Genomic DNA, 16,268 nt, shown 5'->3' with positions numbered 1-16,268 from the left:
TCATGTATAAACATTTAAAAATTGAAATATATAATATTTTACTATATATTCTTATTTCTCTTTAATAGTAAAGGAACATTATATTTAGTTTTCCAAATTTTATACATACTTATATATGTGTATATGTGTATATGTGTAAATATACATATACACATGTAAAATGTTATATTACCCATAAATTTTGTTTTAGGATAGTAAAGGGGCATGAAAAATTTATTAGAAAAAGAGGTCAGGGACGCCTGGTTGGCTCAGTTGGTTAAGCGCCTGCCTTCGGCTCAGGTCATGACCTCAGGATCCTGGGATCCAGACCTGCAATGGGTTCCCTGCTCAGCGGGGAGTCTGCTCCTTCGTCTCCCTCTGCCCCTCCCCCACCCGCTTATGCACCGGTGCATGAGCACAAGCTCTCTCTCTTGCTGTTTCTCACATTCTCTCGCTCTCAAATAAATAAATAAAATCTTAAAAAAAAAAAAAAAAGAAAGAAAGAAAAGAAGTTCCGGTAGTGCTGAAAACCAACCAATTAAAATAAATAGATGCAAATTACATGTACTTCGTTATTGCAATAAATTCTTCAGTTTATGGAAGACAGGACACTTATTATATATTCTATTTTTAGGGAAGCAGTTTTTCCCTTTCCAGGGTTCATTTTTAGCTGATGTGAGAGAAAAAATTAAATGGGAGAAAAATGTTAAAATAACGACTCTATAGAATGCACTGAAGAATAACTGTGTTCATATGCCCCCGAGTTTCCCTAAAATATGTCATTTTTTCCCTTTTTTTTGTAGTTTGAGTGAGGGTAGTTTAGACATATGCAATATGAAAATTACTTTTAGATTTTTGTTCAAAGAGGCTATAAACTTTAATATTATCAAAGAATTATTAAAGTATCACTAAAGCCTAATACTATATTTTAATTCAACTAGAGTTTGTGGGTCTAGTATGCCAGGTGGTGTGCTAAATTCCGAAGATATGTAGTTTATGCCATCTTTAAAATATATTTCATGCTCTACATAAATTTATAGTATATATAAAATATAGTAAAAAAAGCTTATATATCTCATTTGAAGACAAGACATGTTCAGTTTCATTTGCAGCAGACATTTAATTACCTCTTACTGTTTGTGAAGTATGATGTGTACAAATAGGTCAAATAGTTCCTAACATTGTCGTGTTCCTAATGCTATCCAATGGAAGACACAGATATGTAAAAGATAGTTTGTTATAAAAAATAATAAAGGCTTATAAAAAGTGCTGCATCAGAAAGAAGAAGGGCTGACTATGTACAGAAGGATAGAAGGGGCTGGGGAAGGCTTTACTTTTCATGATGTTTGAGTGGGGCATTGAATATCTATGGAAGTTCCCCATTTGTCAGGGGAGTGATGGAAGGAGGGGATTCCAGGGAGAGAGAATGGAGGATATAAAGACCTGTGGTGTTCAAAGAGTGGTGGGAACCCTCTGGGGGTGGGGGGGAGGACTTGAACACAGGGTCTGTGGGGGTCAGCCATTGAGGGGGAGGCTGGAAAGACAAGCCAGTTCTGAAAGGCCATTTGAAGGAATTTGGCGTTCACCCTGAGGAAAGGGGGAAGCCTCTGAAGGAAGCTAAATAGGATCAGATTGTGGGGCACCTGGGTGGCTCAGTCGGTCATGCGTCTGCCTTTGGCTCAGGTCATGATCCCAGGGTCCTGGGATTGAGCCCTGCATCAGGCTCCCTGCTCGGCGGGAAGCTTGCTTCTCTCTCTCACACTCCCCTTGCTTGTGTTCCCTCTCTTGCTGTCTCTCTCTCTGTCAAATAAATAAAATCTTAAAAAAAAAAAAAAAAGAGAAGAAAAGAAAAAGAAAGATTCTTCCTTCAGATGTCTATGAACTCTCTTACTTCTTCAAGTTTTTGTTCAGAGGACACCTCCCTAATGAAGTCTACTCTGGCCACCCTCTTCCATATTGCAACCCCACCTCCATCTGAACTTTTTCCTTCCAAACTCCCTGATTTCCTTAATCCTGATTTTTCTTTTTTCCATAGTTCCCCTCACCTTCTAACGCACTATATAACATACTCACGCACTGAAGGCAGGGAGCTTTATTTTCTTACCTATGCCCCCAGTGCCAAGAATTGCTTGATTTATAGTAGACAGCAGCTAAATATTTGCCAAATGAATGGAAACAAAGTTAATTATGAAGAAAATGGAAATGGAATATAAAGAGCTATGCTTAATTTTTTTTTAATTAAGGGATGAACTGCACGAGATTAATCAATGAAAGCTTCTGAAGCACCTAATTTTGAAATTAGATTTTAGAGGGACAGGATAGAGTAGAAGGCCAGTCAGGAGTCTACTGCTGGGATCCAGGCAGAAATGATGGTCCCCAGAGCAGATGCCAATGGAAGTGATAGTTCTGGATGCATTTTGAAGGTAGAGCTAATAGGATTTGCTGATGAATTGGATACAGGCTATGCTAACTGGAATCATTAAGGGTAAGTGCAAACCTTTTGGCCGGAACAACTGAAAGAACAGAGTTGCCATCATCTGAGTTAGGGTAAGTGAGGCAGGTTTAGAAAGAACGATGTGTTTGAAATGTCTGTTAAACCTTCAAGTGGCAGAGTTAAATAGGCATTTGAATCCAGAGTTCAGCAGAGACATCTAGACCAGAGAGATATATTTTGGAATTGTTAGTATCTGGGGGTGTTCAACACCATGAGTCTGGATCACCCCATTAATGGCGGAAGCATAAGCAGAGAAGAGGAGATGACCAAGGATAAGAGCTGTGAGAAGGAAGGCTGGGGAAGTGTGCTGTCCCGGATGCTAAGTGTAGCTGGTGTTATCAGTGTGAAGGGTGTGGTGAATTGTGGCAATGGAAGTAGTTAGGGAAAGGCTTCAGCATCATAAATTATGTTTCACAGATGACGAAGCACAGCCCCAAGAGGCTGTCGCTGACTCAAATATGTCACGGCCAAGATAAAGAGGAGGTCAGATCGAAACACCGGACTTGCCACTCTGAGCAGCCACTTTAATGAAGACATTGTGCTAATCATTTAAAGAAGGGAGAAAAATATATAACCCTAGCAATGCATTCTCTGTGTTTGCAATCCAACCTAATACATGATTAATGTGGAATCACTGGTAAAACACTAAAGTTGCATCGTCACATTGGATAAAAAGCTCTGTCAAGGGAGTGGGGCGAGCTAAGAGGCAAGTATTTGTAGAGAATCTACTGTGTGCCAGGAAGTAGATCAAGCAATTACATACTTTATTGAATCTTATAACCAATTAGGGAAGGCACTGTTAGGTTCCTTTTACTTCAATGGAAACTAAGGTTTAGAAGGTTAAGGCTGTAGCTTGCCCCAGGCACTGGGTATTCAAAGCTAGCCGGGTCTCATTTCATCTCTATCAGCTGTGACTTCCTGAAGACAAGGAAGGATTCTGTCCCCAGCTGTAATAAAGCCTTGGGCCACCTTTCTCACAGATGACCCTTTCTTCACCCATCTGGACTTTAATGTTGCTTTTTGTTTGATTTCAGATATTTAATCAAAAAGCCCAGCTGTTGAACATGGTGCTGGTGGTGGTGCAAGGCTATTGAGCGCTTTCTCCATTGAGAAGTCGGGTCTGACACCACCTCATCAAAATATGAAGTGCTAAGGTGGCCTTTACAGCATTTCCAAATATCTGGTGGATTCCGTCACAAAGGCAGTCATCCTCATGCTACATGGATATCAAACAACAATTTCACTGAATTTTTTGGTAGCAATCACACTTTCTTTTTTAAAGATTATTTATTTATTTAACTGAAAGAGAGAGAGTGACAGAGGGAGCAGGAGCAGGGGGAGGGGCAGAGGCAGAGGGAGAAGCAGACCCCCTGCTGAGCAGGGAACCCAACAAAAGGCTCGATCCCAGGACCCCAAGATCATGACCTGAGCTGAAGGCAGACGCTCAACTGACTGAGCCACCCAGGCGCCCCTGTTACACTTTTATACACCGTATTTGGACGCAACTAACTACCTTTGTCCATTTTTTAAATACTTCATCCGAAAAAGTTTCAAAACTTGGATCTCTAATGGCACATACTTGTTTCCTGGCCTGCTCAGGATGCAGATCTGACTGGAGTGTACGTAGATTGTCTTAAGTTCGAGCTGCTGTAGTGAAAATACCATAGACCGGCTAACTCAGAGACAAATATCTATTTCTCACAGTTCTGGAGGCTAGAGATTCCAAGACCAAGGTGCTGGCAGATTCAGTGTCCGGTGACAGCCTGCTTCCTGCTTATGAGCTGCCACTTTCTTGTGTCCTCACATGGCTGAGATGGGGATCCCTGGAGCCTCTTTCCTAAGGACATCATTCCCGTTCATGAAGGCTCCATCCTCATGACCTAATGATCTCCCAAAGGCCCCCACCGCCTACTCTCATCATACTGGCCATTAGGATTTCAATACACAGATTTTGGGGGTGGACACAAACATTCCATTCATAACACAGATTTTCATTAAACCATTTCTTTTGCTGGTCTAGATGACTGACCCTAAAGAGTAGGTTTTGGTGTCAGCTCACTGCTGGATGTGTAGAACCAGTTTTGAAACAAAAAGACTGAGTCGGGGAGTTGACTTTATGGAAAGAGATGGGAAATTATAGTCCCTGGTTGTAAAGCACCTGAGAAATCAGAGTAACTGCTTCTGAGGGGTCTTACCTGACAGTTGTAAAATATGACAGCTAAGCAATGCCAAACCATTGTTTCCATGTTCGGCATTTTAAAATAAATCGTTCTTGTTCCTTTGGCTTCCTGAAGACTAATCAAAGGAAACATGAAGCAACAATAAGCTGGGAGGGTTTCCCTTAGGTTTCAAATCTCTTCTGGAAACATTTATGCTAACAGAATTTAATTAGGAACATATGTGTGAACTGTAAGGGTGAAAGCTTTTATGAACCATCATCCAGCAGGAGAGCTGAAAAATAAAATTCATACAACCCCCATATTTTCAGAACTGAAATTTGAGAGGGAGAGAGGGCAGGGATGCACTACGTTGTTGGTCATAAAATCCTTAGTATTTTAAAGGTTGAACTATCAGGTAGTGAACTCTGGAGATTATTTTCTTTATTATAAGTGGTCAAGTCTAGAAAGCTAAATAAACTCGTTAATAAGAAGCCCATAATTGTGTGCAAAGATGGATTATTAGAGCCCTCAATAAGAAAAATTGTATCCCAAAAAATCTTATTCTTGCAAGTTGTTTTTTGTTTCTTTAGAGAGGGAGAGTGTATGTGCAGGTGCGCTGGCTGGGGGAAGGGCAGAGGGAGAGAGAGAATCTCAAGTATACTCTGTGCCGAATGCGGAACCCAATGTGGGGGCTTGATCTCACAACCCTGAGATCATGACCTGAGCCGAAATCAAGAGTCGGACGCTTAACCGACTGAGCCACCCCAGCACCCCTTATTCTTGCAAGTTTTACAAAATGCACACATTGCTAGACCCTCCCACTTCACCGCCAAGGCCCTAGGAGGTACTCCTGCAAGGAAGAGCCCCAAACCTTATTAATTCATAATCAGGCCTCCTTCCTTTATGTGTTTATTCATTATATTTTATGTATCTTCTAATTCAGAAAAAGATTTTAGACATTAGCAGTGCTCTATCTTCCTCTGAGAAATGCAAAGATAACTTCATTTGCATATTATAAATTTGACAGATCAGGAATATTAGAGAATATTTTTGACATTCTGTGCTGATCCCTGTAAAACTCAATTTGTATTCATTGCCTGCATGTTTGCGCTTTCAAAAAATGAAAACATTGGGTGCATCAAAATGATTCCCAAATTCATCCAGTAAAGCAGAAAAATAAGATGCTGGACATACAAAGAGTTTAAAACAAACATCCATGTAGGGTCAGGAGGGAAAGAGCTTAGTAGATGGTAAAGTTCTATTCACATATGTTGCTTAAGTGGATTTATACGTATCAAATGACTGCAGAATAGCCACTTCACTATCCCCTGACACACAGAGCCACTGAGTAATCCGTGTGTATCAGCTATTAGGACATTGTGTGCAGGGATTCCCAGACTCGCATACTTTGGTGATTCAGAACCAGAGTTCAGAGCCCAGATTCAGAAACTTGCTTTTAGCTCTTTGCCCAGAGCTGATCAAAACTCTGGAGAAATGATCTGCACCTGCTCTCAAAAAAAATTATTTATTTGACAATTACACTAGCATGTTCCTGTTTGCTGAGAAATATAACCATCAAATACTACTGATAGTTCTGCACTTTTAATCTTGAAAAACCATATTGAGATTTAGGAGTTAGTAACTATAATCTCAGACTAAAGAGCAGTGAATAATCTTAAATTAAAATGTCATCAAGCTGTCGAAGCCTGATGTGCCGTCTCTCATAAAAGGGTATGCCTGAGACACAGTCCAGACCACATGAGTCGATTAGTGAGGAGAGACGCTCAGCTTTATGGGTCCTTACCTCTTCCATTTTACTGTTCTTTGCCTTTACCCCATGTGTTTATTTTGATATCTGACATCTTTAGTACTGATTTCTTATTTTACACTCTTAAAGTTTTAGGGCCATTGCTTCCTGGCATCAATCTTAGGGAGAACCAGTCAGAACATAGAATGGTCAACATCCCTGCCTTCCATTGAGTATATGACTTTTATTAGCATCAATTTTGGAAGATGACATTCCTTCATCTTGTCTTGAGAATCTACTGAATTTGAGTTGACTATTGTCATCAGTCTAAAATCTATAGTTAATGACACTGGTGAGCAAATTGTGTTTGGCAGAGATTGTCACTTGGGGAATATTATAGAAAGATCTCAGAATCCTAAAATTGTTTTATGTCCTAGTGGGGAGTACCTGGTGAGAAATTCAGCTGTTGCTGGCTTTCCAATACTACAGGCCACTGTTAAACATTCGAAGATGTGCTTAAAGAACATTTTTAAAACTTTTTAAAGAATTTATTTTACTGTAAGAAATTAGTTTACTTATTTCATTTCTATCTACTATCACCCCCAAAATTTAATCATTCACCTTGTGCCAATCAGAGAATGGGGGCTGGGGGGAAGTTCTGCAGAGCTATACTAACTAGATATAAATGCACATCTTTGCTTCTCTGCTTTCTAGTGTTGTGACCTTGAGCAAATACCTCTCTCAATCGTCACATCTGTCAAATGAGGATTTTAACACGGTGGAGTCACATCTTACTTAGATGCTAGGTTCTTATGGGGAAAATTTATTCATAGTGAAAATCACCCTTTAATTCTTTAGGTCATCATTAACTCACTAGAACACAAGCCACGGGTAGCTCTAAAGCCAAGCACAGCTTTTGTTTTTCCTTGTACTTTGGTATGGTTTCCCTTTCTCTCATTAAAAGGAAGGGCCAGAAGAGTTGCCTGGGTGGCTCAGTCGGTTGGGCGTCTGACTCTTAGTTTCGACTCAGATCATGATCCCAGATTTGTGGGATCTAGCCCTGCTCCCCACTCAGCAGGGAGTCTTCTTCTCTCCCTCTCCCCCTGCTCACATGCTCTCTTTCTCTCTCTCTTTCAAATAAAGACATAAATCTTAGAAAGAAAGAAAGAAAGAAAGAAAGAAAGAAAGAAAGAAAGAAAGAAAGAAAGAAAAAGAAAAGAAGAGAAGAGAAAAAGGGCCAGAATGTCCAGTTTGAGAGACTAGAAGGACAGGTCTGTCTATGTGGGTCTCTCTCTTCCTCTCTCTCCTTCTCCCCCTCCCTTCCCAGTGTCCCCCTCCTACCTCTTCCTGCCCACCCTCTCTCCCTCTCCCTACCCTTTAGACCTACTATGGTATGATATCATGATGAATGGTAGTGAGATAGATAAGTACATTAACCTAACTCCTGGTTGCTACTTCATTGGGATCCTTTTTACCCTCTAAGTATTTATCCATAATAAATACTGGAAACTACATCTGAAACTAATACTACATTATAGGTTAATTAATTGAATTTAAATTAAAAAATGCTAATGTAAAAAAACCTTCCTTTTAAAAAAAATTTAAAAATAAAAATTAAAAGCCTCCTTTAAAATAAATAAATAAATACTGGATAGTCTTTTATCTGTTACTACTAGCCCTATGCATCTTTTTTCTTTTCTACATTTGTTAGTACAATAATTGTATATTAGTGATTGTCAAAACCACATGGCTATTAATTTTCATTTTTGAAAACTTACGAAATAACTCATAACTTGCTTTTATCATGGTATTCTCTGTAATGGTACACTCTTAGAACAAAAAGCCTCTGTAACACATCAACTTTTCCTAATCATGTTTCCAGTTGAAAGCGTTACTTTAAATAACACTTTTATAGTAAATTTAAAGACTGTGGTATAAATATAAATATTTATTCTTAGACATACTAGATTATCCTTAGTCACATAAGAATATTTTAGATGATTGATAGACAATGTAAGAAATTTAATTCTTAGAGTTGGGGGGAAAGGAACACAAAAGATTTCATTTGGTTAGGGATTACTTGACTTGGAGTTGTTAGCAGTTATGGAAATAATCATCTCTTAACCTCATTTTATGAACTTCTGCCAGTGATATTGGAACACATCCAAAACTATTAAAGATGTTTTGTAGCTAACTTTGAAACAATTGTTGACCTCACCCAGCAGACCTTCATGACAATTTTTTGTTTGTTTTCTTTTTCAACTCACTCTGGAAAGGTGAAGAAAAAATAAAGATCAGTTCAAGAAAGCAGCCAACAGAGACTCTTCTCAACATCTGTTAGAGAAATCTTGATACAAAATCCAACATTTTATTTTCATAAAGTTATTGGGTTCAAGTTAAAAAAACACACACACACACACACAATAGAATTCCAAGACCAGAGAGGCTTAAAACAAGGTAGAAATCTTATAATATATAATTGTTTTTTTAAGATTCAGAACTTTCTGTTTAAATAAGTTCATCGTAGGTGATCACACATTTTAAGTATTTTTACTTAATTAAAAAGTAAACCTTGAAGTAAATAGAACCAGAGGAAGCAACATAGCTAGAAGACACTTAAAATCACAGGAATAAATATTCAGATACCAAGAAATAATATCTATTTATTTATTAATTTACTAAAACCAATCCCCTTTTTTTTGCATTCATGGCTTTGCCAATTCAATCAATCCTCTCTTTTTTGGTGTTTGGGACATTTTTTTTTTCTACTCAAACATATACATATAAAAGTTCTGAAGAAATTAATAAAATTCCTGAGTTAACAGCTGTTATTTTCCATAGAAGTGGTTTTTGAAAATTTAAGAAATCTTTCTCAAAGGATGTTTTAGCAAGTAGGAAACTGGAATTGAGAAAAGGAGAAAATAATCGGGCCCAGTCCTTAATCTTCCAGTCTCAGATTAGACTAACGTTCACCTCAAATGAAAGATGACCCAAGCCTGCTGAAGGGAATAAGCATTCTCAGTGGGCAGTGCAGTGTTTGAAAAGTTCAAAGAGATGATGATGTGGAGAGAACAAAGATTATCTTTTTCTATTTTGCCCAGATTTTCCCCTCAACTGGTTTCTAGGGAATATGAGCCTTCATTGTTTTGTCTAAAAAATCTACGAAAAGAGTTCAAAAAGTCACCAAAAACGCCTGTCACAATCAGAACTTCTTGGAGGGCACTAATTTCCACATTGATAACGGAGAAAAGAGGCTTTTTCAAAGTGTGCTCTGAAAGTGTCACAGAATAACGATTTGGAATGAGAATCATTGGAAAAACATTCAGCGATCCTGTCGTTTAAATGTAGGTGTAACACAGGTTGAACGCATGAGGTCCTGGCTTTCCTGGCTTGGCCAGCTTAGTGTCTTCCCTCCCTCTGTTCTCTGAAGATATGGACCCTCTTTGGGCTCTAAAAATAAAACTGGGAAAGGAGAGGAGAAAATGGAAAAGAAAGGCATATAGGGGTGAGGGTGGAGTTCAGAGGACTATGGGACATATTCTGGTATATGGCAGAGTATGTGGAGAAGGGAAAAGGGGGATACTTTAGATGTTGGCTTGGACCCCTTCATGATTTTTTTTTAAATATGCAAGCCAAAGTGATACTTTGAAATCACTCTTTGGTGACCTGATACCTCTCCAAGACTGGGCCACGTAGGTCACTGCTTTATACAAATATATTTACAGCTGTCAATAAAAATAGCTCAATTTTATACTCTTTGCATAGACACCAGCTTTGCCGATTTACCTAATGAAGATGTTTCCAATTTTGAGATCTAGAACCTCAATAGTTGAACAATGTTAGACAGGAGAACTAGACATTTGAGGCCTGTAGGTTTCTAGGAGTTTTCATTTCATGATTATATTTGCTGTCCAGGCTTCTAAGGGAGAGAAAAAGAAAAAAAAAAAGTTATCCAAAATAGCATGTATTCCTTAGGAATAAAGAAGTCTTAGCATGGTGTCATAATTTACATGTCAGTGTCCATATAGATGAATAAATCAAAGATAGGTGTGTTATGAAACATTTTTCTCTCCTTCCCAGAAATGTAATACATTATTTCATACTCAAGAAATTCTGATCTCATAGGAACTTTTTTTGAAATCCTTGAACTCATGGTTTTTTTGTCTTTCTTTAGTCTATTTATTTCTATTCCTCATTCTTCAAAGCAGCCTAGCTGTTAAGTCTAAAGCAGTGGTTTTCCACCAAGTATGAGTCCGCCCTCCCCCCCGCCCCGGGGCATTTGGCACTGTCTGGAAACATTTCTGGTTGTCATGACTTGGGTTTGCCATAGGGGAGATGGAAGTTCTACTGGCACCTAGTGGGGAGAAGCCAGGGATACTGCAAAAAATATCCTACCATACACAGGACAGCCCCCTCACAACACAGAATGAGCTGGTTCCAAGTGTTAATAGTGTCAAGGTGGAGAAACCCTCCACTGGAGCCTCCCCACTGAGATGACCTTGACTGCCATGCCGTGCTACTTCTCCAGGTACCGCCGCCCACCTTCCATCTTCCTGTTGTGCTTCACAGCCAGTCCTTCGCCTTCATCACAACCATCAGTTTCTCACCTTGTTCCATCTTCCTTAGATCAAAGGCCCTTTCCACCTGGCGTCCTTGCTAATCTGCAGTGCTTCCTCATAGTTCAGCTTGGGGGAAACACGATGTGGGGCCCAGCGTAGTAGTATAGTAACGAACTACATGGGCTATGGAAATAGACTGGATGAGTTCAAATCCCAGCCCCACCACTTACCACTTGTATAACCTTGACCAAGGTTTCTTACCCTCTCTGTGTCTCAGTTTCCCCACCTGCAAAACAGGTGGATAAAAATGGTACCCAACCACAGAGAATTGTTGTGAGAGTTAAATGAATTAATACTTGCAAAGCACTGGGAATGTTGCCTAGCACCTAAGTGCTTAATAAATGTTAACTATTGTTGGGGTGGTTGGTTGGCTCAGTCAGTTAAGCGTCTGGCTTTTGGTTTTGGCTCAGGTCATGATCTCAGTGTTGTTAGATTGGTCCCCAGTCCATTGTGGAGACTGCCTAAGATTCTCTCTCTCCCTCTGCCCCCCCATCTCTATCTCAAATAAATAAATCTTTTAAAAAATAAAATGAAATGAAATTTCCTCTATAAGTTTATGAAAGTGATAATATCATTGTCGTTGTCGTCATCGTATTATCAGATCACATCAGCCACCGTAATTGGTCAGTCATTTCAATCCTATAGACCAATCCTGGAAAATTGTTGAAATGTTTGGGACAAAAATAAAGATGGTCTGCTTGCATTTTTCATCATATTTGTATATACAAAGTTTATATACAGTATATATTATATATACATTTCTCAGTCAAAAATATGTAGGTATAATCAGGGATAAGTTTATAAAGCAACTTAAGCCCTTAAATAATTAGCTTTTATCTTAAAGGGGCAATACTTTAGGCGCTAGATTGCATATTAGGCTAAATTAATTAGGACAAAGATAAGCGTTTAACAATCAGGCTTGGGGCGCCTGGGTAGCTCAGTCCATTCAGCGTTGTTGGACTCTTAGTTTCGGCTCAGGACATGATCTCGGGGTCCTGCTATCTAGCCCAGAGTCAGGCTCTGTGCTCAGCAGCGAGTCTGCTTCTCTTCCTCTCCCTCCCCACCCCCCACCCTGCTTATACTTTCTCTAAAATAAATAAATAAATCTTTAAAGATTAAAAAAAAAAAAAGCCTTTCACAATCAGGCTTGTGAGATTGTGTTGTCTGTCATGGGGCCCTGACAGATTCATGGGTTTTGCTTTGTGAAAGGAAGGCAGAAAACCACAATACAGAAAATATGAAGAGACATATAGGGTGTGGCTTGGTTTTTCTTATTTTGATACTTAAAACTTACGGGTTATGAATGTGTGTAACTGCCACCGAACTTTAGGCCAGTTTTCCTTAATGTTGCATCCTATTCAAATATTTGCAAGTGGCCTTTGGTACTATTTTAATCATCTTATCTGTTTTAATCTTTCAGATCATAAGGCCTATGGATTCTCTGCCCCAAAAGACCATCAGGTGGTCACAGCAATAGAGTATCAAGGTAGAGTAACTTACGCTTTTCCCAGACTGTTTTGTTCAATGACTCACGAGCATGACGTGTGCGATGTTATCTATTTGTTGGGACCCTCTGCCTTACCTCACACTAAGTCTTCCTTCCGAAATGCTGCTCTGTGCTGTTTCTGCTTGAGAACCCTTTCTCCACCTCCCCAGTGGAAATTTTGGACATTTGATGAAAGCCCTGATGTACCAAGAAGGCCTCTATGCATAAATTATCTGCAACAAAGCGGATCTAATTTGTGAAACTGGTAGACGGAGATCTTGCCAGGTTTCCAGCCAGCTGGATAAGGCAAATGGAAATTAATGCTGCAAACCCCACTCTACCTGATGTTTTTAGGATGACATTAATATAGCCTATTTTGGGGTGCCATTTTGTTATGTATTTTAGCTTCTTAACTATATTTACAATACAGAGTTGAGGTTTAATGGGTATAATAAACTTTCACTTTTGCAAGATGAAAAAGTTCTAGAGATTGGTTGCTTCACAACGTGAATGTACGTCACACTACGGACTTATTAAAAATCATTAAGATGGCAAAAAGTTAAAAAGTGTTAAGATGGTTAATGTTAAGATCTGTGTATTTAACCACAATTAAAAAAATTTTTTTGAAAGACTCTAATACCCAAGGAAAACTTTATAAGGGCTTTTATAAGTTTACTTCAAATATCGACCACCTACTACTATTCTGAAGGCTCTTTTGCCTAGAACACAATAATACCAGGCAACCAGAAGAATTACTATGTCCTAAGTGTGATGCTCATTTAGGCCGGAGACTGTAAACATTTAAGAAACAAGTTTCAAATGTGTCTGAACTCTCCTCTCCACACATGTCTTAGATACCTGGAGATGGGAGAGAGAGGTTTGAAGGAAAGAGACAAAGATTAAAGAAGAGAAGTGGGTGGGAAGGAACTAAGTAGATTATTATTTAACTAGTACTTAAAACAGTGCCCAGCACACAGCATTATATGTGCTTCTTCAGTAAAAATGTGCTACAGTAAGAATCAGCCTGCCACTCACAAGGAACACATCACTTGATAACAAATCACTTAAATAACTATTTCTGTTAATGAAGTCCTAATATATTACATGATTAAGCTAATAAAACATTCACTCTTTATCATGAATTAGTTTCAAGTGGAGAGATGTGGGAAGAGCAAAGTAATGATTGGGAGTGATGTAGGGCTATGGAACACTTGCAGAGAGGAGAAACAGGGCTGGACAAGGTGTCGAAAAGCAGACTAGAAAGGCCAGAAGAGGGATCACACAGTGAGAGGAAAAGATGGGCCAGGACTCTGAGGACAAAAGAAGTAAATTGTCCTACTTTGTCCTTTCCTGAAGGTTCTCACTGTTGGGCCCAGCTGATACCATGAATATACATCCCTGCCCCCCCTCCCCCCTCCCNCACATAACCTAAAACCAGCACATTCAAGTGAATGGTTCAGTGGTATATAGTACATTCATAATGTGGTGTAACTACCACCTCTGTCTAGTTCCAAAAATTTCCATCACTCCAAACTCAAATCGTGTACCATTTACATTACTTTTTAATGCATGTTTTATTTATTTATTTATTTATATTTTTTTAAGATTTTATTTTATTATTATTTGTTTGATAAAGAGAGACAGCGAGAGAGGGAACACAAGCAGGGGGAGTGGGAGAGGGAGAAGCAGGCTTCCCGCCTAGCAGGGAGCCTGATGCGGGGCTCAATCCCAGGACCGTGGGATCATGACCTGAGCCGAAGGCAGATGCTTAACGACTGAGCCACCCAGGAGCCCCGCATGTTTTATTTTGAATATAAAAACATCTTTCTATAATTTATTGCAATCAAATGTTAGTCTTACTCCTGAATAAGTATTTTCTTTCTTTCTTTCTTCTCTTTCTTTCTTTCTTTCTTTCTTTCTTTCTTTCTTTCTTTCTTTCCCCTCTGCTCTTTTTAATTATGAATTATGGGGGCACCTGGGTGTCTGTGTCAGGTGAGCATCCAACTCTTGGTTTTGGCTCAGGTCAGGATTTCAGGTTCTTGAGATAGAGCCCCACATGGGGGGGGGCGCTCTGTGCTCAGGGGGAGTCTTCTCTGCCTCTGCCCTTCCCCCCCCCCGCTCGTATGCTCTCTCTCTCTCAAAAAAAAAAAAAGAATCCTTAAAGACAAAGCTTTATATTTTGATTCTATTTCATATGTGCCCCAGTCATTCCAACTTGGCTCTCCTTAAAGCAAAAATAAATTTCTATCTTCTTCCACATTTTAGTTGTAGCATATTTCATGCAGTGGCTTGATTTTAGTTAAAGTCTAAAATATCTATGATTTGTGTATATGTATGGGTATGTTCCACCTAATTCTTTTTTTTTTTTTTTTTTTTTTTTTTTTTTTTTTTTTTTTTTTTGTCTCTTGTCTCTCTGATGTCAACAAGTCATGAATTAATTCCTTCTTTGCCGTACTGCTGTTTTGTATCACTTCCCATAGTGGTGCCAAGAACAGAACAAGACTGAAGTGAGAGCAGCTTTGCTAGGCTTATAAATTATATGAGCAGCCTTTATGCAGAATGTCCAACCCTATGAGCCATAATTCAGTTAATAACAGGTTTTTCTTCACAGAAGTAATTTCTTGGTAATTTTTCAGAGCTATGTTCGTCTTACAATTCTATTTTTGCATTATATAAGATTTTGATGATTTTTACCTTGAGCACAGATAATAAAATCAAAAGATAATTAGCAGTACAGAATCTTAGAAAAATTAAAATTCACAGTGATTTCTATCGATGTGATTCCTAAAAGTGACAATTTTGCTACATGAAAATAGTTACTGCTTATACACTTTTTCTAAACAAAAGAATCATCTTTCCTTGACCCGAAGGAAACATACTTTTGGGAATGAAATGATCACCTTAATAAAAAAGACTTGGTGCATTTTTATGCTTTAGTAAACCTTGTTTTGAGAAAACATGATTTATGTCTGTATCCTATCTTTTGCTGTCTCAAAGGTAACAGTTCTAGTTCAAATTTCAGTGATTGTTAGGTAAATTGGTGTTGTAGAAAGCGGGGATTTCTATCATGTCAGGGCATACTTACAACTACAACTAGAAGTTTCTCAGGGGTGAAAGCAATAGTAACCATTGATGGAGCACATGATGTGCAAAGTATCACACACACACCCAAGTGTATTAACATACTGCCTCATTTAAACTTCACAATACCTTCATGAGTACTGTTATTTTGTTCTTTTTACAAATATGAGTATAAGGTTCAAAAAGAGTGAAGTAATACTCCCAACATCACACACATAGTGTATGGCAGAGGTCTAACTCCAAAAGGCCATGCCTTAGGCTACCACCTTATGATATAATAACCCTAAGGGCTACATACAAGATTATACTGGTCATGACTTTTGCATTCTAACTGAAAAGAGAGAGGAGCGTCTATGGTAGTTAGCTTCTCAGTGCATTGGTTTTTATTATCCTCGGGTGTTGACCCCGTGATTCTAGCTGACTTACTGTTTCTCCCAGTTCTGGAGGTCATGGTGTTGGCATCCTCAGATTGAGGCACTGGCTATTGCGTTGCTTGGAGTAGCCCCAGAGAAACCCATAGTGAATTCCAATTTCAAATTCTAGGAAATTTGTACTCAAATTCTAAGGAATGCTAATTTCTTTTTTTCAGTCTTTGGTCAAATGTCACTCTCTAAATGAGTTGAACTCTAACTACTCAGGTGTTTTGTAATTGCATACCAACACTCCTGATCTACTCTAATTTATTTCCTTGGCACTCATTGAT

At 38.8% G+C, this 16,268-nt stretch overlaps 1 protein-coding gene across 2 annotated transcripts in view; it reads left to right on the top strand.

Annotated features, from left to right (window-relative positions):
- Positions 1–16,268, top strand: part of JAM2 (junctional adhesion molecule 2) — a 60,286-nt gene that overhangs the window by 20,259 nt on the left and 23,759 nt on the right. For both annotated transcript variants that reach the window (XM_034656602.1, XM_034656596.1), the window contains exon 2: positions 12,419–12,484. In XM_034656602.1, the coding sequence (XP_034512493.1) occupies positions 12,419–12,484 (66 nt within the window). The remainder of the gene's footprint in view (positions 1–12,418; positions 12,485–16,268) is intronic.

The sequence above is a fragment of the Ailuropoda melanoleuca genome, chromosome 1, assembly GCF_002007445.2.
Source record: "Ailuropoda melanoleuca isolate Jingjing chromosome 1, ASM200744v2, whole genome shotgun sequence".
Lineage (NCBI taxonomy): Eukaryota > Metazoa > Chordata > Mammalia > Carnivora > Ursidae > Ailuropoda > Ailuropoda melanoleuca.
The sequence above is the reverse complement of the archived record's forward strand: the minus strand, read 5'-3'. Positions and strand labels throughout refer to the sequence as shown.